Below are 27236 nucleotides of genomic sequence, written 5' to 3'. Positions count from 1 at the left end.
CTTGAGGCGAAGCTACTGCCTGAGCTGAAAGCCAGTTGAGATAGCTAAAAATCTTTGCACCTGCTGCAATTAGATTTAAAGTTTACACAGGATATCATTACCTGCAATGTCCCTTGTGAATAAAAGTCAATAAACTGTTCAGAAATCATGGAAAAAAGCAAATCATCACATTTTTAAGTTTTCATCTGTATCAAAATAATCCAGTGACAGCTGTCTACACATCCATGAGAACATTGCAAACATGAACTGCTAACAGCTAATTCAGCATATTGTTAATGGAGCCAGTTTTCCAAATTGCAAAAAAGGAAAGAAACAGGTCTCAAGTTGTGTCCCGCGGCTAAAACAAAGAATGACTAAATCCATTAACATTAACTTTTTTCATGTTGCTATCATTTTTTGTAGCTGTGGGGTGCAGTTGGGGTGGAGTTCTACAGTGTCAAGGCATTTGAACAGAAAATTTGGAGACAAGTATCTCAAAACCTGGACAAATAAAAGCAAAACTGCCTGCATGGCTGAATCTAAAGGTGCACAAGACAATGCAGTAGAGTTTTTGACAAGCTAATGAAAACAGTGCAGCCTCTACCTGTGTGCTCTGCACTTAAAAACTACACCCACCCTGTATATATTTTGATCACACTCTCATCCATTAAGCTCCACCTTAATGGCATGCAAACCACCCACAGCCTCACACTGCACCTGAATGCATCCATGTGAACTGTAGCAAAAGCACGTACAGGTTCCAACTTGGAAAACATCTTTATTCACTTTCACCAGTGCAGTCGAATGACAAACAAAACATCAACAGAAACAGACAAACATGGAGTAGCACTGCATTACACAAGTCAAGGTCAGTTAAGGTCGCGACACCTCGGCAACGGAAACAAAACTACTTTCAGAGCGAAGAGGATTTTGGCTGAGCTTTTGTGCAGGCTGATGTGAGGTTTTGTTAGCGCTCGTATTGTTATCTGACAAGCACAAGGTAGAGATTTTCTGTGATCAACAGAAATAAGTACTTATGGTCTTTTGTGTGGCCAGTTGTTATGATACACTGCCACCTGCTGGATAGGAGGCAGCTGTACAGCAGCTGGATCAGGAAAAAGTTTTAAATACCTCGTGTGGTATTGTGTCTCTATGCTGACTGTTGCACCTGAGCCTGTTTTTATTCTGGGTTTGTTTCATTGTCAGCCACTGCCAGGTGAGAATTTGTCAAGTCAACACAGTGATCTAAAAATCATTACAAACAGGGTCTTAACTGTTTTTGTCTTTCAATTATCTAGACTGGGGTGGCTTCTGGCCCTGAGTTCAAACATACAATGTTATACAAGGTTACATTTATTCTCATGTGAACTTGTATTTTGTCTAAATGTAACACATCAGAGTTTGCATTTATCCAATGCCGGAAACATCCATAAAAAAGCAAATAAAAAATCCATCAAATTACAGATTTCAGAGCAAGTTGGAAAATCCAGAAACAAGCACTTGACATGTTTATGAATTTGTGTGTGTGTGTGTGTATGTGCATGTATGTGTGTGCGAGAGATAGAGAAAGAGAGATAATATACACTGTATAGAAATGTCCAGTCAATTCAGCAGATATGAGCACATGACTACGCGTCTGTTGTGGAGATACAATCATACACAATTTGTTTTTTTGTACCTGTGTGCATGTGTATGTGTGTGTGTGTGCCTGTGTAGTGTTTAGCAGTCGTCTCCATTAGCGCTATCATCGTCGTCCTCTCCTTCCTCCTGCTCGCCTTCCTCTTCCTCATCGTCATCCTCCTCTCTCCCTCTGCTTTTCATCTGCACCGAAGGAAAAGTGGAAACAAGACGAATAAGCTCGAGTTTTTTTTTCATTTAGCAACACTTCATTCATTCCATAAGAGATATCTGAGACTCTTTAATACCTAGACATCAGAAGATAATCATGTTTTAAAAAATACCTTTAGAAAACCTAGAAGTACCTTTTAAAAACCTTTTGACGATTTGTCAGACAAAAAAAGCAATTTAAAAAAAATATTTTAGACTCTGGGAAATTCAATATTTAATGGCATTCACAGACTGAACTTACTTCCTGAATAATCTGCTAAATAATCAACAGATTGAAATGATCATTATTAGAGCAACTCCATCCAAAAGTGAGGTGTTGTCTCAGCACTCATGCCGTTTCCCTCCCTCTCCTCACCTGGTCTTCGTCCTCCAGCAGATCTCCCTCCTCCTCCGAGTCGTTCAGCTCCTGGCTCTCTCTGTCCCGTTTCAGGCTGTCATCCTTCTTGCTGGAGGTGGAGGAGTTGAGGGGTGACACCTCACCTGGCTCTGGTTTGCAGCTCTTCATCTCTGAGGAGATGGAGGGAGACAGTGGGGGAGAAAAATGTGATACACAGTGAAAGAGAGAGGCAGATGGGATCAAGGACCACTAAATGGAAACTGATGGTAGCTGTTGAGGATCATCTGCCTTCTGATTCTCCCAAAACTTAGAAAGTTGATGGAAACCTTAAAGGAAGGTGTCTTCTTATATCTGAAAAGTAACTAAAAGGTGTAAAAAGAAAAGTGTTATTTGCCTCTCAGATGCAGTGGGGAGGAAGTATAAAGTTGCAGAAAATACAAATACTCAAGTACAAGAACCTCGTACTGAAATACAGTAATTCAGTAAGTCATAAACTATCATAAACATGGACGTAGTCTCTGTGACGTCTTCGATAGGTTCCTGAAGAGCCATTGTGAAGCTCAGTGACTCCGCCAAACTCCTAGATAATCCAAAAATGGGCAAGGAGGTGGAGCGTGGGTGGAGCTGAGGTGGCTGAATGAAGCCTGCATGCTGAAACCATGCAGCTAGCTGTCACTTAAAGTGGCTTGATTGACTCACTCCTGGAGGCAGCCTCAAGTGGCCATTTCAGGAACTGCAGCGTTTGATACCTCCAGGTTGGCTTCATTTTTCAGACTGACGGAAAATTACATCGTAAACAAAGATGTGAACGTTCTGTCAGAAAAACCTCTTGCACATCAGTTTGTGGTGACTGTAAGAGCTTACTTTATTTATTTTGTGGCCAAACACATTTACTGAGTAAAATAGCCTATTAACAGCGAATTTGACAACTTAAACAAGAGGTGACGGTTTCAAAATGAAAGCCCAAGACCGATAACGTGGCATCAATAAGATGCACATAGCAAGTTCATGGAAACTTATTTGCTAATGTGTGACTGCTAAATACCAAATGAAGCGAAATCCATCTCTGCAAATGCCAAATGCATAACAGGAGTTGCATTTTTAGTTGTTTTTCTCACCCTGTTCAAAAGTCACAACATATTCTGTGTGACTCATGCTGCGCTAGGATGAGTCACGAAGGGGCATATGCAAATGTAATGAACTTCATCCAATAAAATGTACTGTAATCTTTTTTAAGGTGATCCAACCAACCCCCCTCCCATCATATAAAACCTCCAGGACAATCGAGCTAACTAGCACTAGTAGCTGTTAGTAGCTGTTTTTCTTAGGGGAAGTTGACTTTTTAGAGATACGTGGTTCTCACAGGACAGCGATGCTACAAACATATGATGATCTGATAGAATATGATGCATTACTATATATTAAATCAGCCAACAGTAAGTAGTTCAAATGAGCTTAAAAGTCTACAACAATGCAACAGACACATTAATGCAGCAGTCATGTTCATCCACAAACAGATATAATAGAAACTCTCTAACAGGGAACATTTACCTGCACAATGAGTACTTTTACTGCATTTAATTATGCTAATAATACTTCTGAATATTGATCTGATCTGAATACTTCTTCCATTGCTGCATTAAGACCTACCTGACTTCTTGCTGTGGTCCTTTTCCATGCGCTCCAGGCTCTCCAGCAGGTAGTCCACCTTGTGTTTGATCTGCGTGAGCTCTCTCTTGATGGTCTGCAGGTCATCCACCTTCACTGTGGGAGGACAGACAAGTCATCATGAGCACGGACGCAGGTGTATAGCTGCCATCGTGATACAGCGGTGGCACCTACTCGTACGGGAGGTCCTCTGGCTGCTCTTGGAGGAGGAGAAGCTGGTTTTGGTTCGTCGGCTCCCCCCTCCGCTCAGGCTGACCCTCGGACGCTTCGAGGGAATGACGGCGCGGGACAGGGGAGGAGGAGGAGGCACCCGGGACTGGTAGGAGTACATCCTGAGATACAGAGATGCAAAAAAAATATTTGGTTATATTACATTACGTTGTTCATTTTTTTTCAGTTTTGTACTTATGCTAATCCAAAACCTGGACATTTCAGTTACACATGCACATACAATAATAAGAAAACAATTGTCGTAGCCCTTTAAATCTGCACTATTTGCACTTCCTCTAACATCTGTTTAACCACATAAAAATGTTATACAATAAAAATGTGTAATTTCCATGAAAACAGCTTTTTAAATTTCCAGTAACTGCAAAACTAGCTGCTCTTTCTGCTACAGAAAGACAGCTACCAAGACAGCTAAAGTCAAGCTAGCTTGTGACATAGCCACAGCTAGAACTAAAGCTAACTTTAGTTACTGGCTTTCCCCTTGTTGTAATCTGTAAATGAGACCTATCCATTTTGATAAATTGATATTTTGGTTATTTAGATTGTTATTTTACACATCAAATAACCCAGCAGCTAAATCTAATCGTGATGGAGAAGAAGAAAACAGCTAATGTTAGCTAGCCTAGCAGACCTCACTAGCTGCCTTCTTATTTATCTTATGTATTGACTTTGGTGAATTTCGTGTGATTTGCTGGTTTAGATACATTTAAATTACACACTTAAATGTATTAAATTAAACATTTTTATTATAGTGACTTTAATATAAATATTAATAGTGTTCGGACAGATATACATAGTGAGTTTTTCCTAAACAAACTACTTACAATGGATAAGGAAGCTGACTTCACTGTTTCTGTAGTTACTGCACTGTGCTTTTGAAGGGCAAAATAGATATATGAATTAAAAACATGAGCAATTATGCTTAAAAATATAAATAAGACAGTTACCTATCATAGTAATCTCTTTGAAAGTCGTAGTCCAAATCAATAGATGAACTGTGGAGAGAGCAGAGACGAGGTAGAAAAGTCAACTACGGCAAAATGAGCTTATCCTTAACATGATGTGATACTTCCTGACTTTGTTTTCCAAACCTGTCTGAACTTGGAAACACTGACATTGCGTCGTTGTTGTGAGCATAACGAGTGCGTGCACACCTGTACATGTCTCCCGCAGAACGCTTCACTGTCTTCGATCTGTGAGGTTTGGGCTCGCCTGCCAGGTTGATGTCTGAGGGAGGAGAAACACGACAGTCGAAGATGGAAGAGTTATAGCTGCCAGGAGTGGACGCGATGTGCCAGATCATGTTCTGGACAGAAAGTGTGAAATCTCAGTTCACACGTTTTCTCACTCCTTCCCCTCCACCTGATGGTATGTTATTTTGGAAGACGAGCGCAGGTTTAACCCCTAACAGGTGGCAACTGCAAATAATAACTCACATTTATTTTAACCTGTGTTGAGCATTAGACAGGTCAGAAATTTTTGATTAAAAACAGGTGTTTCAGGCGTTCTGAGTTCAGTTCCAGCATCATCCTCTCTCTCCAGCTGTTACTATCATAATAAAGCAGCAATGCAAAAAAAAACCCTTAACAAAAACAGCTGTTTCTCTGTCTTTACTTTAATGACAGATGTTGATGTTTTTGAATATCACTTGCATAAGATAATCCTCTAAAATCCTACTTTGAGTGTTGTTTGTTAAATTCATGTTTTTAGGCACTAGAGGGCAGCACTGTGGCTCAGCTGTTGGTACAAACAGACCCAGGCTCCTGGTTTGAATGTGACTTCAAAACTTAAATTGTGATAGATGTGACTGCAGGAGTGAATATACAAAAATGATTCCTAAAAAGATGGGATGTGTGAACATAAATAAAACAGAATTTGAAAACTTGCTAATTGTTTTTGACATATACTCAACCGAAAACAGCACAAAGACAATATATATTTAATGTTTGACCTCATCAGCTTCATTGATTTTTGTAAATATATGCTTATTGGGATACAGAGTGAAAACTTGTGAATCATTTATTCTACTGCACTGTGCAAATAACCCGATATAAAAAGATTATGATTTGAAAAGTTGAGTAAAGACCAAAAATAAAAACACACTTCCTGTGACTGCAACCGTTTACTTTCTTGCTAAGAAAATCAAAACCACAGTCAGCAGCTGGTTAGCTTAGCTTAGCACAAAGAATGGAAACAAGGGGAAACAGCTAGCCCAAAATCCACCCATCAGCATCTCTAAGGCTAAGTAATTTACATCCAGTTTGTTTAACTTCCTGTTTTCCTGCCAAGATATACTGAACTATTCCTTTAAGGAAGACAACAAAAGTAATGTTGTTTCCAGAGGGGGAGTGCAGTGCTGTGTCTACTTTGTCCACCTCACCTAGCACCTGTCCCACGATCATGCGGCCGTCCTCGCCGGACACGGCGGCCCGGGCGTTCCTCTCATTGGAGTACTGTACGAAGGCATAGCCCTTGTGGACGGAGCAGCCGACGACCTTGCCGTACTTGGAGAAGATGGCCTCCACGTCGGCCTTGGTGACCAGCAGGGTGTTGAGGTTGCCGATGAAGACGCGGGAGTTGAGGGACCGGGGGTCCGTCTTGTTGGTCACGTTGCTGCTGGCCATCAGGCTGGAGGTGGAGGACGACGACCAACTGGACAGGAGGGGGAAAGGAGGCAGGTGGAGAGAGGTGGGCGTGGAAGATGGGTAAGGAGAGGGAGAGGAAAAAGAGGTATGAGCTCAGGGACAGTATTCAGAGGAGAGTGATGTTCAGGGAGGGAGGAAGGGAAACAGAATGCTTTTTTCTTGCACTATAAATTTGTGGATTATCTCTGCAATAAGGTCGACGTCAGTTTTAACTGTGTGGGAGTTTGAGCTCTTTGATAGAGGGGCTTTAAGCTCTGAACATATGTCCAATTACAGCGAGACTCTGCGGCTTTGTAGCATCGCTGCCCATCAGAATTTTACAGAGCCAAAGTTGACATCTTCAAATTTTTGCACAACTAACAGTCCAAAAGAAAAAGATGCACAATTTAGATTCATGTAAAGTAGAGAAAAGCAGCAATTCCTCCACATTTGAGAGGCTGCAGCCAGTGAATTTCCAGCATGAATCCTTATATTAACAAAGTGGCATTGTAATCAGGTGTGGCCCCTGCTTTCTGCCACCTACAATGCAATTTCAGCAAAAGACCTCTACATTTTGCACGCACACACAAAACGTGTGTCTGTGTGATCGGGTATGTGGATATCAGACAGCAGAACAGACAGTGTGATCGGGTCATGAAGCAGCCAGCACTCACTCCATTGTGTCTGTACTCGGGTCGGTGGAGGTCTGCCTGCCTGTGTGAGTCTGTTGGAGAGAAGAGGGTCGTCGAGGAACTATGAGACATGGAGTCAGTGACTGTGGGGAGAAATCTACCACACCTCCAAAAAGTTTTTTTTTTGGGGGGGGATTTCTGGCAAACCCAAGAAGTGAGTGTAAAAAGGGAAGGAGGTGGTAGATAAAATGTTAAAAAAAAAAAAACCTGTGGGATAAATGGTGGGTTGTTATGACAATACATGATATTGCATTAAAGTAAGGATGCTGCTTTTAACAGGCTTCTTTGCTGACTAAATTTGCATTTGTAAAACTGATGATGCCCGTGTTCTACGTCTGCAGAGGGTGAAGCAAACTGAACACCACTTTCCTGAAGCTCGGACTGTTCGGTATTTGCCGAACGTTGCTGCTTTCAACTTCAAATCATGTGTCTGCATCTATGTCATCTATAAAAAAAAGGGCAAAAACAGCCAAATCTGATGTTAAAAGAAAAATGCATATTAAAAAATATGCATTCCTGTGTGCAGATAATCACATGACGACACTGAAAGTGCAGCTTAAGTAGCTCATGAGCCTGTTGGTGTGATGATCTCGTTCCTCATTTTTGCATTTGTCAAAGGTCACCGTGGTTTTAGAGACCTCTGAATAAATCCACAGTGTTCGCAACAGATGCACCAGCGGTTCAGGCAACGGCTGGTGTGAAACAAAGCAACACAGGCGAGTCACGTTAGCTTGTGTCCTACAATGAGCAGCGTTAAGTGTGTCAGCTTTAATAAGAGCACAAATGGGAAGGATTGTCGCTGCTGTTGCATTAGTTGCGAACACTGCAAAGTTATGTAACATTGCAGGGGGGGGGGGGGGGGGGTGAATGCATGAGCCAAGCACAGGGAAGATACAGACTAAAGCACACGTGAGAAATGACTGGAAGACAGTTTGATAGTTAATAAAACTTCTGGCCACCTGTACATGAATACTTTTTTTCTTGTGCAGCATGAGTAAACCCTGGCTTTACTTAATGGCGTCCCTTTTGGTAATTCCCTCTTGATCATGCGGGGCCGTTCATCGTGTTATCAACCACTTCAGCCGTTGCACAGCCACGTCTCATGTGCCAGAACGCAACACTGCTGCCAGCTGGGCTAAACTGTAACCCGGCAGCAGCCTCTCCATCCCTGCCCAGTAGCTACTAGCAGGGGATTACATGGTTTGCAGCAGGCTGTCTGGCCAAAGCTTAATGCTCTGCTCTACATGATTTGGCCGGGATGGTTCTATTGCTTGGCGAGCTGACAGGAGGCGGGCGGGCAGGGTGGGCAGATGGGGGGGCGGCTATCACTGGCCGCTTAGCAAGTGTTTCTAATTCTTTGTGGCATGTTGGGGTTCAAGCAGGAATATCCAGGCTTTATGTACAAAGACTCCGTGTGGTTTTCATGACAGGGGCTGCGGTGCTGAACCAATCAGGTTGTTTATAAGAGAATTTTGGTATTCTATTATTACTACTATTATTGTGCGGACAAAATAACATGAACATCTAACAGGCAGTGAACTACAGTGTGTGAGCTTCACAGAGGTGGTGTTCAGTGCAGAGCTGTTACACTGCACCAAATGCAACATCTTAGTGCTTATTAATGGCTCACTTAGGGGCCAAGTTCTTGCTGTGGCCCCTCATATTTTTACATGCCCATTCATGGCAGTGTGATAAATGACATATTTTACAGGTTAGAACAGCAGTAGTTTTCCTGTCTACTGCCTCATCTGGACTTTACTGCATGACGGCCCACCGCTGAGGGTTATGGTGGTCTTTACTGGAAATATTCAGCTCTAACTGGCATCATGGGCTCAGTACATCAGATGAGTGACGTGAGGTTTAATGTTTGTGCTTCAACTGGGAGAGACACTGCGACTGCAGCTCCCGGGACTCATGAGCCAGAGCGGCTTTGTACCGGTGTGTGTGGAGCTGGGTGTAGCTTCACGTGGATCTACTTCACAGATTTAGGGAGTAAAAGCGAAGGAAGAATAAAAATATGATCTTAACCTTTGAGGTTTTATGAGGTTTGAAAAGCTCAGTGTAACTGATGGTGGATGTCTGGTTGTTTCTCATCAAAATATACTTGGGATTGATAAAAGTGTAGAAAAAAGGCCTTTGCCTTTAATTGAATAGATTCAGAATTAGTGATTACTGGAAAGGTTAGTAATTCATAGTATTCAGTAGGCATGCTTCTTCTAATGGGTACAAAATTGCTATTAAGGGTGATTATGCTGACGTCGTCATTCTCAAGAGCAAGTATCTTTGTGTTTCTGTGGATTTTTTTTTTTTACCAGATTTGACTCCATCAAATGACATGCACACTCAAAAAGGGGGGGAAGAATCACATTGCAAAGCAAAGGCAGCAAAAAAAAGGCATATTTTGCTTTCGGCAGTGCCAGCCCTTAATCCAAGGACTGAATGCAGGGGGGGGTGGAGGGAGTGTTACTCAGCAATTAGCTACAAATCAGGCCTCTCATAATTAATTATGGATTTGATTATCATAAACTGGGAACATGTGGGAAGCTGGTGTAAGAGGCCACTAGTGTCAGGTGTTGATTTTCTACTTTCACAGCACAAAAAAATAAAATAAAATACAAAAACCAAAAAAAAAAAAAAAAAAAAATCCACTACATGCTACTTGCTCTAGGAAATCCAAGAGAGGGAGAGATGGGCTAGATCACAAAGGGGTGAAAACGAAAGTGGAATAAAAAAAAAAAGTGATGCAAAAGTTGAGGTGAAAAATAAACCAAAAAAAAAAAAAAGAAAAAACTAAAAAGGTTGAGACCAACTTACGATTTGCTGCTGTTCAAAAAAGTGGCTTCAAAAACTAAACAAAGGGAAACACAAACGTAAAATTAGAAAAGAAGACCTTCTGACAGTGAACTATTAGCACAAACAGGCAGGGAAAGGTGTGGAAATTAAGAATAAAAACAGCTGAATGATAATAATCAATTCCACTAGCACTTTTTCATCCCTGTGAGTTTGTTCAAAGGCTCAGAAATCACCGCTAAAACTAAAATAACACACATTAGCTCTAATCGGACTCTGCTGGGGTCAGTCAAACTACAATTCAATACAGTTCAAGCGTCACCCTCAGTCACGTCTTTATGGGCTGAATGTTTCACAAAAAACTAGGACAAAGCTGACTTAATGAACTCGACTGACTTGAAATTAAACAAATGATAAAAAACTTCAGAGCGCTTTTATCAGCACTGTGGTGACAAGCACTCTGTTGAAATGTCATTTTTATTTCAGGTGGAATTTTCTCCTTCAGCTACTCCGACATTAGTCATGAAATCATAAATCTAAAACCAATAAAAGCGTGTGTGCACGAAAAAAATCAGCAAAAGACAAGACTGAACTTGGTTGCCTTTCGAAAAAAGCAAACACTTATCATGAATGGTTAATGTATGATTAATCGACATTTTTTCATACTATTCTGGTGCTGCTTTGGTTTCCCTCCTCTGCTACAGCTGCTCCAGATAGTGATGTTTAACCTGCAAATTTGATTCTGCTTTTCAAAATAAAAGCACTTATGATAGGTGCACAGGAGCAGGTCGCGCTGACTCAGATATCAAGCAACATGAGCAAGTAAGTATCAGACACTGGTTTCAGCTTCATTCAGAGCATCAACAGTCTGGGGAACTGGTGGCTCCCCTCTCTTTCCTCCTGCCTGCCCTCCTCGTGGGGGGGCCAGAGTAAGGGGTCAGCAGCAGAACAGCGCCCCCGGAGCCCAGAGGCACTCCTGCTCAAGGACACTTCCAGAGGACACACCCGGGGCAAAGGGAGGTGGGGTACAGTTGGGGGTGAAACAAGGGTCTTGCAGTTTTGGGGGACAAGGGGTCTACCCTTCCTTACCACTGTAAGCCTTTCCTGCAAATTTGATTGGACGTTTTTTCCACAGATATCTGTACCAGTGATGGGTCTAAGCTGTAAGATGAGACATTCATGAAAGGAACAGAGCGATTCAGAGGTGTAGGCCAGTTCACAGCTCATTGCAGGCCCCTCTGCAGGCCTCCCTCCTGGGTCTAAGCAGCTCCACGGCTCAGACTAACCTGCTCCTGAATTAGTGCGTTTCTCACTCTGCAAATTAACTTAAATGATGATATCAGAATTACCAAAATGCACAAATTATGTCACAGCAATGCTACAGAAATCCCAGGTCCACGACTGCACAACACATCAAAACACTGTTATGTTAATGTTCCTTAAAAAAAAAAAAAACGCACCCACTCGTCATCGAGGAAAAAAAAAAAACATCTTGCCTGAAAAATCACATCATTCCTGAGAGATCTGCTGCAGAAAATATACTGTCTCAGCACTGCCAAAATCACAAAGAAAACAGGAAAAACACGTCTTATGAGTCAACGTCAACGACTGCATATCAAGTTACAGGTGGGGGCAAAACACAGGACGGGAATAAAAAACCTTTTAAAAACATATTTCCAGAAAAAGGGCGACCCGTTTTGAACACTGTCCAGAAGAGCCTGGAACAATCTTCCATATTTCTCTCCTCGAAAATATGACCACAAACCGATCAACAGATAAGGCAACACAGCAGCCCTGAAAAAGGCAGGTTTTCAAATGTCTTATTCGAAAAATGAAAGCAAAAATCTTGCTGTGGAAGCTACTTAAAACTAGTTTCTGCGCAGCTCACACTGCCATCACAAAATGTACGCCACTAAAGCCAACACAGTCTCAGGAATACCAGCCAGGAAAAATGCATTAAAAATAAAAACAAAAAGTCCAAAAGACGGTTCAAAGTCAGGAAAAAAAACAAAAAAAATAGGGAAAAATCTCTCGGTTAAAAATACTCACCAGGAGATTACTACTAAAAATGAGTAAAATTCAACGCTGTTTTTACTTGAGTAGGTAAAGATCCGCTTACGGCTCTGCAGGCTGATTGTATCACCTTGAAACCAGTGGACACGAAATGGCGTCGACTCATACACAAGACGTACAGGTCACGCCCACTGCCGAATCCCCGTTTATGATTGGACATTTAAACCGCCCTGTGTGGATTTACCCATCAGCGATTGGCAGATGAGCTTGCCGGTCAGGCTCTGGAATTACGACACATACTGTATACGACATAACGTATACTGTACTCGATTGATTTGAATAACACCAATATCAAAAGCGTAATTTAGCGGCCAGCACCTCGGGCGCGAGACTCACGCGCTCGCGCTACACTCTTCCCGCTTCGAAAAGTTGATTCAAAGCTTTATTGTGTTGTTGACAAGCGGACACACAGCTGCCGCTCGCCCTGACGGGCACGTGCACGCGCCGCGTGTTCTGGAGCGCGTGAGCAACAGCTGTTCGAACAGACAGGCAGAGGAACGGAGCGTGCGACGTCACGAGCTGCGTCTGACAATGCAATGTAACGTGAAATGGAATGTAGAGAGGAAGAAAATCGAACGCACTGTGACAATGTTATACAAAGTAACGAGTTTTAATGTAAAGCAGAATACAGTGGAGGTGAACATAATGTGGAATTCCTTTGAGGCTTTATTTAGACAGAATGCTTCCTAATGCCCGTTTCATTCAGTGTTGATTATTTAACTGTGAATTTTGTTGATTTACACCCACACACACACACAATGCACACATGTCTGATGTATTTAAATCAAAACAGATTTTAATGCACCTTTATCTCAAAACTCAGACATTATTGAAACTTGAATGGCATGTGAAATCTCACACACTGGTCTGTTTTCTCACCGATAAACAACATTGTGCAGCAAAAATGTGACTTCCAACAACAGAATACAATGTCATAAATAACAAGCTAAACTCAAACTCAAACACTTTTATCCTAGTACACCAGTGACTGAACGACTTCTGAAAGTGTATCAGCAGGGTCACCACTTCAGTTTCCGTGAGAAAGCACCTGAGAGGCAAACAAATATGGGTTCAGTATGACATATCTGATAAAGAGGGAAAGAAAACAGGTGAAGAGAAGCAGGTGTAGTCTTTCTTTAGGCATGTGTGTATCAGATGACGTACCTTGGACGTCTGCCATCCTCCTACGGTTTCGAGGCAGCGTGACATCCAGTCTTGAGGTGGACTCAGGTGTTCTCAGCACCTCCTCCAGCCTACGTTGCTCCTCATTGTCCTGGTAGATCAACAGATAGCAGCTTAACAAAACCAGCTGAGCGTTTCGTCCAGAATGGGACTTCACTTTAAGAGCATCTGAAATAAAAAACCTGTGTTGGAGCTTGCTGACGTTTCCTGCTGGCGGCGGGAGTGTTCGGGCCCGGGCTCTCTGCTCCACCTTTCTGCCTTTCCCTCTCTCTCTGCAGGAGGATGGCCTGCCGCGTGGTCCTGTACTCCAAAGAAAAGTTACTGACAGTTCTGCAGAAATCCTCTGCTTTGGTGTCTCTCACCATGGCTTTGGAGTAGCCTAGGAATAATAGGAAAGAGTGGAACCTGGAGAAACAAAAATAAGTGAGTTTTACTTACTGCAACAAAAAATCTTTTGGTCTCAGCCTGAAATAGACGACACTAATCTTGATGCATGACCCCAATTTCAATTGAAAACACCACGACAAGGAGCCAAAAAGGCCGACAACATGAAATAAGCCCTGTACTTGGAGCATGCACACCTGTTGATAACCCGGCGATGGACGGCTCTTAGGACCTTCAGCCTCTCCTCGCACTCTTTCAAAATCTTCGGCAACCTGTGACGGAGCGAGCCCTCCGGGGCCAGCGCCTCATCTCCTCCCCCTCTCCTCTTCTCCACCTTTCCTCCTCTCCTCTTCTCCTCTGCCTTGTCCAAAATCTTTAGCTGCTCCCATGAGGCTTTGCACAGGTCCTGTAACTGGGTGAAGTTGGTCTGCACTAGGGAGTAGTCACACTGTGAAGAAGAGAAGGAGAAGGGATGTTTGTGCACTCTGAAGTGGACTCACAGGGGAGTGTTACTCATATTAATTTAACTTTGAATAAATTAACATAGTTTCACATTTTGACTTGGTTTGGACCAAACAGTTTCAAGGACGACCTCCCAGATGTTTCTCAGTAACAAACCATCTGGTGTGTCAGGTTGGGTTTGAAAATGAGGTGGAATCAATCATGATCAGCCTTCTTGTTATATCCAAATAGCACAGACACACACATTACACACACTACGCACCTTGCCGGCTTTAGTAACAGCAGTGATGTCCGAGTAGAGGTCAGACGATTGCGGGTAGAGCTGCATCAGGAGCACGCAGACGTGGTGCAGCAGGGGCTGGCGGGTGTGCGTATCCCTCACCTGGGACAGCTTCCCCAGGTAACTCAGCTCAAAGCCACGGGCCTTTGCCACACCAAAATGTATTGTGAGACTCGTCGCCACTCAAAAGTGCACTGAAGGTGGGCGATAAATCACGGCGCACTCACCTTGCATCCGTTGAGAAAGTTGCCGATCGCTAACACCGTTGCTAGAATACATCTGAAGGTCTGGCTGGCTGAGAGCTGCTCCATGGCCAACTTCAATTGGAAGAGAGGCTCAGCAATTTCCTGTTAAGAGGGGGCGCACAGTTAGAGGACAATGCTGTGATTCATACAGATTAGGTGTCCGTGTTTTATTTTTAGTCTGGTTACGTATTTGGTGAAAGGAAGTCATCACTGTGGTGTTTTTGGGATTACCTGTCGATCGAACAACACTGTGATGGTAGGTTTTTTTTGGTGATGTAGCTTGTGTGCTTTGCAGCATGGTGGTCAGGCTAATGCTCATGCTAACTGACTAGATTAATTTTACTTACACATGCATATTTAGCATGTGGATTAGGTCACTTTTGCACCACTAGCAAAACAGAGATCTCTCATGAAATGCTGCTGATTACCTTCCATCTCATTCCAGCCTATGTTTCACTTACCCTTTCTAAAGAGTCGTAGTCCAGAGCGAAGGCCCACAGCTGAAGCCTGGACTTCAGATGTGGGATGTCCCCCAAAGTGAGCAGGCAGAGCTCGGCTGGGGCCAGAGAGGAGTGGGGGTTCTGGGCCTTGGCCTCCTTGATCAGACAAAGCTCTTCTTCTGTTGGGATAAGCGCTTGAAGCCGCTGTTTTAGAAGGGAATGTGAAAAGTGGTGAAGAGCAGGACTGTTCAGGACTCCCACTAGGACTTTCTGCTGTGTCTGTTCTTATCTACACTGTACCCAGGTTTCATTTGGCTGAATAAAAATATGTTAAGGGCAACAAATTGCCGATCCAACAAAATTAAAGTTTAGAGGAAAATGCTGAAGCTCAAATTCTGGAGAACATGACCTCTACTGTACCTGGACATCCTCCCTGTCCAGCACACTGCTGTCCATGCTGTAGATAGCAGGGGGGAGGAGGCGAGGAGGGGGCAGGCTGCTCAGGGCAATGGTTATGATGTTGCTCCGCTTCATACCCAACACTGAGACTGACGGCTGCTTCTGTGTTGGGATACAGAGAAGGACATGAAGATACTTTATGTAAGCATTTTTCTAAGTGGATTTTAGGGTTGCATTAGCCCAATGAGGAAGTATTTCAAAATCATACATAAGAGAATTGTAAAGAGGATGTTTGTTTACGCAATCTCATTATATTCCTGAGGTATCATCTTACCTGCCTCCCAGAAACCACATTAAAACTGGTGCTGGTGCCCTTCGATTCAAACAGGTACTCCAGTCGGTTTGTATCCAGATGGACTGGCTCAAGTCTGGCCCAAATAGTCTGAGTCCCGAAGCGGGTCATCCTGGGAAGAGGCGCTAAACTCTGCAGTTCCCTCCAGTGGAGCTTCAAGGTGCGACATTTGATGGGCGTACCTTTGTGGGAAGCCGAGGGCAAAGGTGGGGCGAGGGGAGGAGGGGGAGGAAGGGGAGGGGGTGCTGGAGGGGCTCGGAGACACGGCGATGATTCACTGGTTGCACTGGCTGCCTCCTCCTCCGTGCTGTCTTCTTCATCCCAGAGGTCTGAGAAATCAAAGGTGTTGAGGCAAAGATGTGCAGCTGGTTTCAGGAATGAAGGCCAGGATTGGTCAAAATCCCAGGTCAGGGGGTTATCCTTGGTTTGGTCTGACTCCTTCATTGGTCTTTCAGGTCTGACTCAAAAAAAAAAAGTTGTTTTGATATTCAGCTGCATTACCTTGACAGACCAGGTTAGAATTTCTCTCTTGTGCTTAAGAAAAAGTGACCCCAAAAAGCAAGTTCCTTCTTCAAATTAGATAAAAAACCAGGCCTTTTTGGATCAGATCAGATTAAGGGCATATTTGCGTCCGTCCTTATGTTCCACACAGCAGCTAAACTTGCACTCTTCCTCACCTTTTCTTCTCACTGTGCAGTCGGCAAACCCCTCAGACGCTGTGTATCTGAGCGTCTGTGGATGCTCGGCCTCACTCGTCAACCGCAGGAGCGCATAACTCACGCAACCAAATCACAATCTTCGAACCACCTCTGGGTGTTCTCGCAGCACCGTAACCTGCAATTGCCTTGGGTGCAGCGCTCGTCCCTCAAATCTAAAAAACGACGAGTCGAGCCCGCCGCCACTGCTGTCCCGCGTCCCAGAAACCTGTGACCTCGCATGAGCTTTGACGGCGTGTGTTTAGTCCTGCGTCCGATTCAGATGAGAAAATCCAAGGAATGCCTCTCTGCAGCGTTGCCAGAATATCTTAATGACGTGCTCCTGCAGCTCTCCCTTGACTTTCATCTCTCTCCCTGCGTTTCTCTTTCTGGAAGTGACAGCGAGTGAGAGTTTCAGAGAGCAAAAGAGAGAGAGAGTGGTGCATTGGTACGTTGGTGCATTAGTCTTGGTTTATTTGAGTTGCACCCTTTCCCTTAATTTCCTTATCGAGCCTGCATCTCCTGTTTGTATTGCTACTTGTGTATACACAAACCTCTCTATCTGCCGCAGAAGATCTGCGACCTCCCTCCTCGTCTGCTTCGGCTTCTCCCCCTGCGAGCGCATGAAAGAGCCTTCATCCCCTTTTTACTACATGCAACTTTGTGGATGACACATCAGACAAGGAGCAGCATGAGCAACATCTTAAAAAGGAAGAAGAATTCTTTAATGAATCATGCAGTCGCAAAAACGCCACATCACAACTGGGTGAAGCAAATCATAATCAAAAACACTGTGAGAAAGTGTCTGCTGAATCATTTCGAAGCTTCCAGTACATATTCACAGGGCTTGTTTGCATGGTCGACATGCCGCCATAATGAGGATCCCTCCCTCGACCATTAGGTCTCCCCTAATTACACTTTATCTCGTTCGGCCGGGCTCGTGGGACGTTTCGGCCAAAACGTGCTCTGTTTGGAAAACTCAAGCTCTGGACAATTATTTATCGACAGGGTTTTCAAGCCTGCTGCAAAAGAGTATTTAGAGAGTAAATGCTCTTTTTCAGCTTCTGGTTTCTTGATTCGCACACCTGGGAGTGGTCATGCAACCACATGCTTCTACTTCTTTGACCAAATTCGTACAACTGTGACAAGTGTTTTTTGGAGTTACTGAAGGGGACAGATTCCCCATGGGAGCAGACATTTGCGGGTTATTTCCTTTGACGATCCTTGTCTTTGTCTGTGTGGTAGAGTTTGTGTACATTAATGTGTGCTTCTCTTTTCATTTGTTTGTGCATATGTCCCACCACAACCGCTGAATGTGTAGTTCAACTCTCAAGGCCTTTACAGTGCAAGATAAAGATCGGGGCAAAAAAAATTACATGTAATCACTGGCAGTTTGTTTTGAGAATATAAATGTGTTTTAAGCTGTGAGAGACCGGACCCAAAGCTTGGATTTTTGAACTGGAACACTCATGAATCCTATCATACACAAGGTCTGGCTGCAGCCAGATTTGTGAAATTGAGGTGATTATAGGGCAAAATAAGCAGATGTCCTTTTGTACATCAAATGATGCCAGTACAGGTGATAACTTGATTTTTATATGATGCAATAGTTCTGCCAAGTTCTTGAATTTATCACAAAAGATGAGCTGAGTCATGCTTTGAGCAAGATCTTGAATTCAGTTTCAACCGCTCAATGCACACCTTTTTTCTCTACGCCACTAAACGTCTCATTTTCCTGAAAGACAATTACATGCCGGTGTACCAGACTGCCTTGTACCACACATTCATTTCAACAATGCAGTGGTGGTTGTGACCACTGAAGATATGTACGTAGGCTCCCTGTTTTGAACTTGATGATTGGTGGGTTCACAAAACCACTTTCAGATCATGGTCCCGGGGCGAGAACCCAGCCAGTAGAATAGGACCAAAAACAAGTTGATCTTTTCTGAAAGTGGGTTACACAAGGCTTGATTGTCAATTGTAATTGAACTTTTGTGAACTTGCATCACTAAAGCACATTATCAGCCCTTCTTTAATGTTTGATCTTGAGGGCCTGGTCTGAAGCAAGCAAAGTATTTTTAAGACCTTGACCATTTTATGTTTGCGCTCATACTTTGCACATTACTGAATGTATGTGACTACAACAAGATACATAATATTGACTTATTTTGAAACTCCCGAACGGAAGTCCCTCCTTCCGCTTTCCGCGCTCCCGCGCTGTTTTGGGAACATTCGGCGTCCCGGTGGGCGCGCGCTCATCGCCGTCGCCGCCTGTCATCGTTCGGGCTGACATCACGCAGAGGATTCGCTACAATGTCAAACACTCACAGGCAGCGCGAGCTCATGGCTTCCCCGCGTCACAATGAGAAGCATCGCCGCGTCCTGCTGCTCATCCTCTAAACACAGAACCTCGTTCACTTTTTATGGATTTATTCCATGTTCGCGGACAGGATGCGTTTGAGGTAAAATGGGTTACTCTGTTCTATTTTATCACGGCTTAAAATTCAGAGTTTTTCCTCGTTTTCCGCTCACGTGTGTCCGAAATTAATATTATGTGTTTGAATATGATTCTGAAACATGATTTCTTGATTTTGGCAGCATCTTTTCCCCCTCGCGTCTCTGTCCGAAAAGTTGCCCGGCTTTAACATTGACTGTCGTACTGTAGGCTATTACGTAATGTGAGTGCGGACACTGCTGAGCAGACGTTACAGTGAGGTGCTGTGATGACAAACCTCCGATAGCACGACCCCGCCGCTTAAAGACAGCAACATCTGCACACCACTGTAGCAGCAATTAAAAAAAAACACATTAATTTCTTCACTGTAGGTAAAAAAAGGAATTATGCACCACTATCTTTGGTTTAAAAAGTTTAATATGACTGAGTTCCACACAGGCTGGATTTTATTTATGCTTTTTATCAATGAAAACTAGAATTAGACACTTTCTCCATGGACTATTTTGTTTTTACCAAAACATTACATTTTTGTTTTTTATTATACATTTTTGGTAAAATTATTTAAAATTATGATGTTATTGGATGTGCATAACAACAAGCAATGATAATAATATGGGATTGGCAATATACTATAGTAAAAGTCAGTATCACAATATCTAATAGTACTCAATTAAAAAAGGGTTTATAAGTTGGAAGTCATGGCTAAATCACGACAGTTCCATACTTAAAGAGCCACTCACCCTTTACTAAAGCGTTCATAGCTTTTGTAAAACCTCCGTTAACGTCACTGAGCTGCTTTCCCTGCTGTCCATGTTCCCTTAGCAGGTCTATGTGAGTGCGTGAGCCGGGTCAGAGGTCATGCTGCGGAGGGAATCTGACTCCCACGGCCTCTTTTCCTCCGGAGAGACGTCTGACAATGACTGTGAGGTGAGCTCATTTATCTCTACCTGTTACCTGCACACCTTGGGGAGTCTGTGTATGATATGAATTCCTCACATTTTAGGAATGGAGATGAGTGATTTGACGATACGGTATATCCAACTGAAACATCTGGATTTATCATAGATTTGACTGATTCATCAGCCCGTCCTCCACTTTTTTAGGTGGAGGAGGTGGAGAAGGTTAAAATCCCTTCACTGAGCCACTGACAGAACCGAAAACATTTGCCCAGGATATGAACATCTCTATGTAAACGCTCCACCATGCTGTCACGCATTATATAAGTTTGCGTCCGCTTTCATTTTCTTCGCTAATATGCTGCTGGCTGAAGATAAAAGGGGCGAGAAGCTTTGCATAAGTCAACAGATCACAGTTGTTTATCCTCGCTGTCTTTGTCTCGCTGTCTCAGATGGGGGCGAGTTGTGGAGAGGTGGATGTAGTGTGTCTGTGCGAGGCCGGTCCCTGTACACTTTACTCAGAAGCACACACGCCTACGCCGGTGAGTGCTCAGCCTTCCCACTTAAGTGTCTGCGGCCGTCGCTCAGAATCTTTCTTCACCTGTAATCTAAATGCATGCCTGTAGCTTCCTGCTGGCCTCTCGGTATCCGGCCACGGTGTTGTCAGGTGTCGTATTTGCTCAAAGAATGTAATGGAGTCTCTGCTTTCTCTTCTGTACTTTTCTGTTCTCAGGACACGCTCCTGTGTGAACACTGTGGAAAAAACAGAGTAATTATGACCAGGTACTCCGAAGGATATGGCACAGAGGTAACGTGTGACACAATGTGTGTGTGCGCAGTGCAGAGTGTGACCTGCAGGTGTCTGAAGATTTGATAACCGCGGTGCCTTTATTTTGGCAGGCAGCTGTGGTTTTGTAAGCCTGCTTCAAGGTTCCAGCATGTGAAGCATGACTAATACCAGTTCATTACATGCAGGCCAAAACCGATGATATGTTTTGACACTGATGCTGCTGATTTTAGTAGCTTGAAAAAAAAAAACTACTTGGAATAGAATTTGTTGGCGATGTTTGATGTGTTTCCACTGTTTATTCTATTTTTTTAAAGGAATAGTTCAACATTTTGGGATATATGCTAATTCAAGCTAGAAGATGAATAGTTTTATGATGTGGAATATGAAGCTACAGCCAGGAGATGGCTAGCTTAGCTAAGAAAGAGCTCATAACACCCTGTCAAACCACATTGTGTCATTTTTTGCATTTTGCTTTTAATACAGATTAAGACACATACTGGGTTAACTAATGAGCTTTAGAGGCGTAGGCAGTAAGATTTTTCTTAACATTTTGGCACAGCCAGGCTAGCTGTTCCCCCTGTTTTCCTGTCTTTGAGCTAAGCTAAGCTAAGCTTAGCTAACCATCTCCTCACTGCAGCCAAAAAAGCCCCCCCCCCGCCCACTGTGCACGCCACTGCCTCGGATTATTATGAGAAGTCGTTCTTCCGACTCCGGTGTGTTCATGAGCTTCAAAGTCGTAACGTGGAAACACCGTTGATGCTGCAAAGACGATGTGTTGTAAATAACTAATCTAGGTCAGTCAACTGAAACAGTCACAACCAAACACCAGACTAGAAATTACATGTGAGCAAAAAAGTGAAATGCAGTACAGGAGTTAATAAAGTATCTTACCATCAACCAAACAGTTGCATCTGCCATGTTTCTGCGTATGTGACGTCAAATTCGGCAAGTAGTGGACCAAAATTATTGGCGACTTGATGAGGCACTCATGTGAATTCACCCAATCAGAAGCTTATTTTTCCCATTATTCCAACACTACATGAATGCAGGGACATGGTGCCCTTGAGTAGTTCCACAAACAAAAAAATGCTGCATTCAGAGAGCAGTGCTTTGGCTTTGTATGAAAATGACTGTAATGCAACACCGCACAGTACTCAGTCAGTGGCAGCATGCAGATATCAGTCTTTGTATTTGCATGTGAGCTACTAAGTATAAGAATAGGCAGCAACCACCAGATTAGGTGTCTCTGAGCTCATTACTCATGTGCAGAGGTGTCGGCTGATTCATGCATATTAACAGCGGTGATAATAAAATGTGACGCATGAGAACACTCACACAGACAAATGCCATCATCAAGTGTTGTTCTTGGTTTACAAATAGTGGCAGTCCATGATGATTCACTGGGGCTCGTCTGCGTTTCATCCAGCGACTACAAAATAAAAGCCCCCACACAGTAAATGTGGAGGTTGTGTTGAGAAAAGGCGTTCAGATTTTTCTCAAAGAGAAAATATTTGTCAGACTTTTATATTATATTTGCCTTTTGTCGTGCTGTCTAATTTCATATTAATTCCTTTGCAGGAGGAGTGTGTATTGTCCGACCCTCAGGGGGAGAGCGATGCAGATGCTGACATAGAGGATACAGATTGCAGGTTTGATGCGCACCAGCACACGTGAATATCCACACACTGCCTGTAGTTCTTCCCTTGTAGTCGTCTGACCTTGTGCCCCTAACCTGATTGGTTCAGACTCCAGGAGCCAGGTTCTCTCCAGCGAATCAGCTCGCGGAGACGCAAGCGGCCGCGGGTCGCGCGCCAAGACACCACTGAGAGTGAGGACGACGGCGGGCGGAGCCACAGGTCGCACCGCTGGAACCTCAGGCTCAGTCCTGACAGAGCACACAGCAGGACCATCCTGGAGGTAGAAACCACAGCAATGTAAAGTCCAATGAGTCGCATTTCTGTATGCGGAGGCCAGAACAGAGAGGGGCTGTAGAAGCTGCACTGGCTTTAATACAGGGCTGCTACAGAGACAGCTTGTATTGCTGCTAATTGTCATGTCAATAGATTTTTGTTTGGTTGAATTACATTCAGTTTTTTAGTTAGAAAGCTGTCTCAACGCTAAAAAGGGAGTGTTAGATATTCACCCCTGTAAGATGCAAATTCTGTTGTGACTTTGTGTTCAGAGGGGTAGTTTTGGAAAGTTTTATCTATGAATCCATCAGTGCTGTTGCTCTCAGAATCATGTCTGTTACGCCTAAGAGGGAATTTAACTGAATTTGAGACAATAAATTGCTTCCTGTGTGACATTAGTATCTGCTAGTTTAGCTGCGGTATAGAGCAGGTGAGCACAGTTCATGCAAAGTCTTTAAAGCTGGGTTAGATAAGGTTAGGAATATGCCTGAATTTTCATTTACTCCCTAAAAAATGCTGCATCTTCAACATTAATCTGGTGCTTCATCTACACAGTCACTCATGTCTAGCAAAAATATTTCGATATGTGAAATGATTCGATATTTGTTTGTCGTCTGCTGGCGTCGAAATCAGTGAGCATCAAATAATCGTGATCAAAATAATCAAAGTTAATATGAACAGCTGGCATCTGCTTTATTTTATGCAACTGCATTCATAGTAACAATTTAGATGTGATGATTTGGCTTAAAGAGTCTGGAAAGTTTTGTTTTAGTAAACTTAAAGAGTGCTTGAATTTTACTCAAAGCTTTACAAAACCTGGGTAAATCTAAACTTGCAGGGGCTCAGCTAAGGGTGATACAGAGAAATGCTGCCAAATAGCACTGGAACAATCTGCAGTTTGTGTTTGATCGTTTTAACTTGAGCCTCTTTCAGACTGGACCAAAAATCCACGAACACCCACCAACATCTGGCTTCTGTCTTCACTGGGGAAGGGTCAAATCATTCCTGGGTCAATTGACTCTGCAGCAGTTAAGAGTATTTATTGGCTCTAGCTCTTATAGGCTGTGACATGCTAGTGTCCGCCCCTTTTCTAGCGCGATAATGACCGCGTTGAAGTTCCGGATGCTGCCGCGTAAAAAGTAAGCACCATGATATTGTTCCTTCTACGGTTCCCTGTTTTCCGACACGTTCGTGACGTCGAGTGTGACACACCAGAAACAGAAAGTGTCTGCCGGCAATAGGAACGGAGTCAGTTGCCTATTTTTAACAAGTTTGCCCGCATCTAAAAAACCTGCTACGTGCAAATGTTGATGGTAATCGTGGCTCTTGTGATTATCACAAAAATACATGAATTGTGCTAATATACATAATGTCAGAGAATATTTTGTCCCGACAATAAGAGCTTTGTCGTCTCGCCTCCTTTTCTTTGTCTTCCAGGAGAGCATATCACAGGTCAGGCCGCTGGTCATCTGCCGGCCGAACGTCGAGAGGCAGCGAAGTCCGGCCGACGTCCCCCGAGGCTCCGGGCGTCTCCTGTCCCTGTGGCCGTCCTCCCTCTCCCTCCCCGTCGTCCTCCTCCTCTCGCTGCCCCTCTCCCTCTCCCTCGTCATCCTCATTGTGTCTTTCTTCCTGCCGTGGACCAGCGCCTGACCCAAGAGGATAGTTTCATTCCAAAATAAAAATTACAAGGAAGTTCCCCTAAAAACTCCTACAGCGTACCGGAGAGCACAAAACAAAAACACGGCGAAACCGAGAGATGTTTGAATTGAACCTCCATGTTTTAGAGCCATGTTTGAGTGTACTGAGACACATTCTGGAAGGATTTTAAATGTCTTTTGGGGACAGTCGGCCTTTTGGCTTCGTTAAAACCAGACAGGCGCACGTTCGTACTGCACCTCTCCCTGACCATTTACATCCAGAACGTGTACTCAGTGCTCGCTTTTGCCTCATAAAACCTCACCTTCCATCTCACTTTCGCACCCCCTCCTCGGTAAAAATAGACCTCTCGTCTCACTCCTTATTCTAACGAGCCACAGGGGTGGTACGTGGGGGGAAAGGGTTCAGGGCTGCGCAGGTACACTCAAACGAGAAAATCACAGGCTAAATGTACGAAAATACGGGGAAAAAAAGATAATAATGCTGAACTATGCAATTCTTCGGTTCCTACTGCGGCATCTTAGCTGCTGTTAAAGAACGTTTCATATTACTTTGGCACCGTTGTCACCTTCTTGGCCCTTTCCCTTTTCTCTCCGATGAATCCACTTTATGAATGCAGGGACTTCTAAAATAGAGCGTGACCTAATTTAAAAAGCAATAGCAGGAGAGATCTGATACAGCTCCGTGTGTGAGCCACAGTGCATCTGTTGGTTGGATGAAAGGATTACATGTGTTATTTTACTTGTTGCCGACTGATTTCCAAACAGGTGGATCCTTTTTCCTCTTCCTGGCTGCACTTGTGCTTGTTTTTAGTCAAATACGCCGACCTCAAGATAAAATGAGCTTTCGTGGAACTTAAAGCAATTTAAACAGACTAAACTCAGTCTTACAGCTGAAACTATCATGTTTGATAATATTTATGTTGTGTTTCTATTTATGAATTATTACTGAAGATGAAAAGTGAGCTGGACAATCAGTCATGCTACTTATTCCGAGCTGAAATAATTGGAAAAAGCCATTTTTGCTGTGGCTTTTCTGTATTGTATGTTTGATGTTATGTTTTCTCTTCTTTTTTTTGTTTTGTTGTTTTTAAAGTTATGATTATTTTAACACCACACCGGAGTTTCTTGTATCCTTGTAGAGAAATGTTCATTTCAAATTAAGATCAAGTTGTACTGTATGAGCTGATTTGATTCACGTTTAATAACTTTTTCTCTTCCAGCCTGTTGTGTTGCCTGTCTTAACTTGTATTTCCATGTGTACGTTCACCACTGTGTTTCATGGGGCCATAGAAGTTCAATAAAACTAGATTGTATTTTAACAAAAAAGGCATTATTATTATTATTATTATTATCATTATTATCATTATTATTATTATTATTATTATTATTATTATTATTATTGCTTAGGTTAACTCATAAAGGAAAGAAAACAGGAGGGTTTTTTGGTTAGACAAATTCTTTATTAGAAGTTCACAAAATATTGTATCCTATATATAGATTTTGTATTTTATTGACTATTTTTTAATAACACTAATACAGTACAATTCAGTATTTTTAAGTAACACTAATAGTGTAGAATTCATTATTTTTTAATAACGAATATGGTAGAAGTCAATATCTTTTAGTGACACTCATACAGAAGAATTCATAATCTTTTCATAATATTGTAGATTTCTATATTGCTATGTATTGTAAATAATAATATGCTTGAAATAATTAGGAAAATAACATAAATAAAAAATATTTTTTACATTTATATACATTTTTATTGAATTCCACCTTATAAATAGTTATTTAAAAATATTGAAGTGTACAGTATTATGAATATATATAGCATTTTTCTGTATAAATGTTATATAAAAAATAATTCTACTCGATTAATGTTAATTAAAAATATTGAATTCAATAATAATCCTAATAATGTATATATGTAATATTTTACATAATACAGTAGAATTCAATTATACAATTATATGGCCAAATTCCATATTTTTAAAAAATGAATACGGTAGAATTCCATATTTTTTTCATTACAGTAATACAATACATTATTTTTTAAGTAATAAGGTAGAATTAAAAAAAAAAGACTAATTACCCAAATTCCTTACAGTAGAGCTGGAGGCCAGTGCAATGCCATCCATAGTTGCTATATCACCATATAGTGAGTTTCTAAGGTGTTTAGGCAAACCCTGCACAAAGTTGCATGTCATCCAGGACTTTATGTCCTTAGGCCAGGCTTATAGTTTAGTCAACTGATTGGTTTCTTCTGGCTTCACTGATACATATAGCCAGGTGTCATCTGCATAGCAATGAACATTTATGGAATGTTTCCTGATAATGTTGCCTAAAGGAAGCATATATAGAGTAAATAGGATTGGTCCAAGCGCAGTGCAGAACTCCATGACTGGCTTTAGCGTAATCATCATTAACCTGTACGAACTGAAATTGTTCTGAAAAGTAGGGTTTAAACCACCTTAATGCAGTTCCCTTAATGCCAATGAAGTGTTCAGTCTCTGTAATTGGACACCATGGTCTTTGGTGTCGAATGCAGCACTAAGACCTAACAAGACTAGTACACAGACAAGTCTTTTGTCTGATGCAATTAGAAGGTCATATGCGACTTTAACTAGTGCTGTCCTATGCTATGATCCAGATCTATCCTGCTACCCATGCTTCATGACATTACCCCCGTACTGATGTTGTCATCAAACTGGTGAATGAAAGTGAATGAAGCGTGTTCCCCAAACTTGAAGTTTTTCTACACTACGTTTCATTTCAGAATAATATTTAAAATATAGGAGTGAAGGCTTTGCTAAATGAAGAAGATACTTCTTCTACTTCTGCTGTTG

At 42.6% G+C, this 27236-nt stretch overlaps 3 protein-coding genes across 5 annotated transcripts; 1 reads left to right on the top strand and 2 right to left on the bottom strand.

Annotated features, from left to right (window-relative positions):
• Positions 1–740: 740 nt before the first annotated feature.
• On the bottom strand, positions 741–12317 carry LOC121626397 (heterogeneous nuclear ribonucleoprotein C). 2 transcript variants are annotated; one of them, XM_041964881.1, is made up of 10 exons: positions 12216–12317; positions 10191–10224; positions 7359–7408; positions 6441–6712; positions 5215–5287; positions 5008–5055; positions 4007–4164; positions 3815–3928; positions 2183–2334; positions 741–1800 (listed from the first exon to the last, which is right to left on the bottom strand). In XM_041964881.1, the coding sequence occupies exons 3-10, from the start codon at positions 7361–7363 to the stop codon at positions 1699–1701; spliced, it is 924 nt and encodes a 307-aa protein (XP_041820815.1). In that variant the 5' UTR covers positions 7364–7408; positions 10191–10224; positions 12216–12317; the 3' UTR covers positions 741–1698. The 2 variants fall into 2 exon arrangements, with proteins under 2 accessions (XP_041820815.1, XP_041820816.1); XM_041964882.1 differs by lacking the exon at positions 7359–7408 and having other exon boundaries at positions 12216–12309.
• A 526-nt stretch (positions 12318–12843) lies between these two features.
• Positions 12844–17088, bottom strand: si:ch211-63p21.2 (FH1/FH2 domain-containing protein 1). The gene is made up of 9 exons (XM_041964866.1): positions 15966–17088; positions 15653–15793; positions 15254–15436; positions 14775–14894; positions 14530–14691; positions 14003–14253; positions 13604–13826; positions 13404–13512; positions 12844–13287 (listed from the first exon to the last, which is right to left on the bottom strand). The coding sequence occupies exons 1-9, from the start codon at positions 16425–16427 to the stop codon at positions 13259–13261; spliced, it is 1680 nt and encodes a 559-aa protein (XP_041820800.1). The 5' UTR covers positions 16428–17088; the 3' UTR covers positions 12844–13258.
• Positions 17089–18947: 1859 nt separating this feature from the next.
• si:ch211-63p21.1 lies at positions 18948–25688 on the top strand. Of its 2 annotated transcripts, none has more exons than XM_041964884.1 (7): positions 18948–19140; positions 19959–20060; positions 20482–20571; positions 20763–20837; positions 22398–22468; positions 22565–22736; positions 24167–25688. In XM_041964884.1, the coding sequence occupies exons 2-7, from the start codon at positions 19992–19994 to the stop codon at positions 24377–24379; spliced, it is 690 nt and encodes a 229-aa protein (XP_041820818.1). In that variant the 5' UTR covers positions 18948–19140; positions 19959–19991; the 3' UTR covers positions 24380–25688. The 2 variants fall into 2 exon arrangements, with proteins under 2 accessions (XP_041820818.1, XP_041820817.1); XM_041964883.1 differs by having other exon boundaries at positions 19956–20060.
• The last annotated feature ends 1548 nt before the right edge of the window (positions 25689–27236 follow it).

Source organism: Chelmon rostratus, chromosome 23, assembly GCF_017976325.1.
Source record: "Chelmon rostratus isolate fCheRos1 chromosome 23, fCheRos1.pri, whole genome shotgun sequence".
Classification (NCBI taxonomy): Eukaryota; Metazoa; Chordata; class Actinopteri; order Chaetodontiformes; family Chaetodontidae; genus Chelmon; species Chelmon rostratus.
This window is presented reverse-complemented; position numbering and strand designations above follow the sequence as displayed.

Excerpts from the sequence above, each read along its gene's own strand:
- LOC121626397 (XM_041964881.1), bottom strand. Across the intron at positions 3,929-4,006 it reads CCAGAGGACCTCCCGTACGA|TGAAGGTGGATGACCTGCAG; the intron begins GTAGGTGCCACC and ends GTCCTCCCACAG. Across the intron at positions 1,801-2,182 it reads TGCTGGAGGACGAAGACCAG|ATGAAAAGCAGAGGGAGAGA; the intron begins GTGAGGAGAGGG and ends CCTTCGGTGCAG.
- si:ch211-63p21.2 (XM_041964866.1), bottom strand. The coding sequence starts at position 16,427 with ATGAAGGAGTCAGACCAAACCAAGGATAACCCCCTGACCTGGGATTTT. Across the intron at positions 14,692-14,774 it reads ACTTTCTCAACGGATGCAAG|GCCCGTGGCTTTGAGCTGAG; the intron begins GTGAGTGCGCCG and ends GGTGTGGCAAAG. Across the intron at positions 13,513-13,603 it reads GTCAGCAAGCTCCAACACAG|GACAATGAGGAGCAACGTAG; the intron begins GTTTTTTATTTC and ends TTGATCTACCAG.
- si:ch211-63p21.1 (XM_041964884.1), top strand. The coding sequence starts at position 19,992 with ATGCTGCGGAGGGAATCTGACTCCCACGGCCTCTTTTCCTCCGGAGAG. Across the intron at positions 20,061-20,481 it reads CGTCTGACAATGACTGTGAG|ATGGGGGCGAGTTGTGGAGA; the intron begins GTGAGCTCATTT and ends TCGCTGTCTCAG. Across the intron at positions 22,469-22,564 it reads ATAGAGGATACAGATTGCAG|ACTCCAGGAGCCAGGTTCTC; the intron begins GTTTGATGCGCA and ends TGATTGGTTCAG.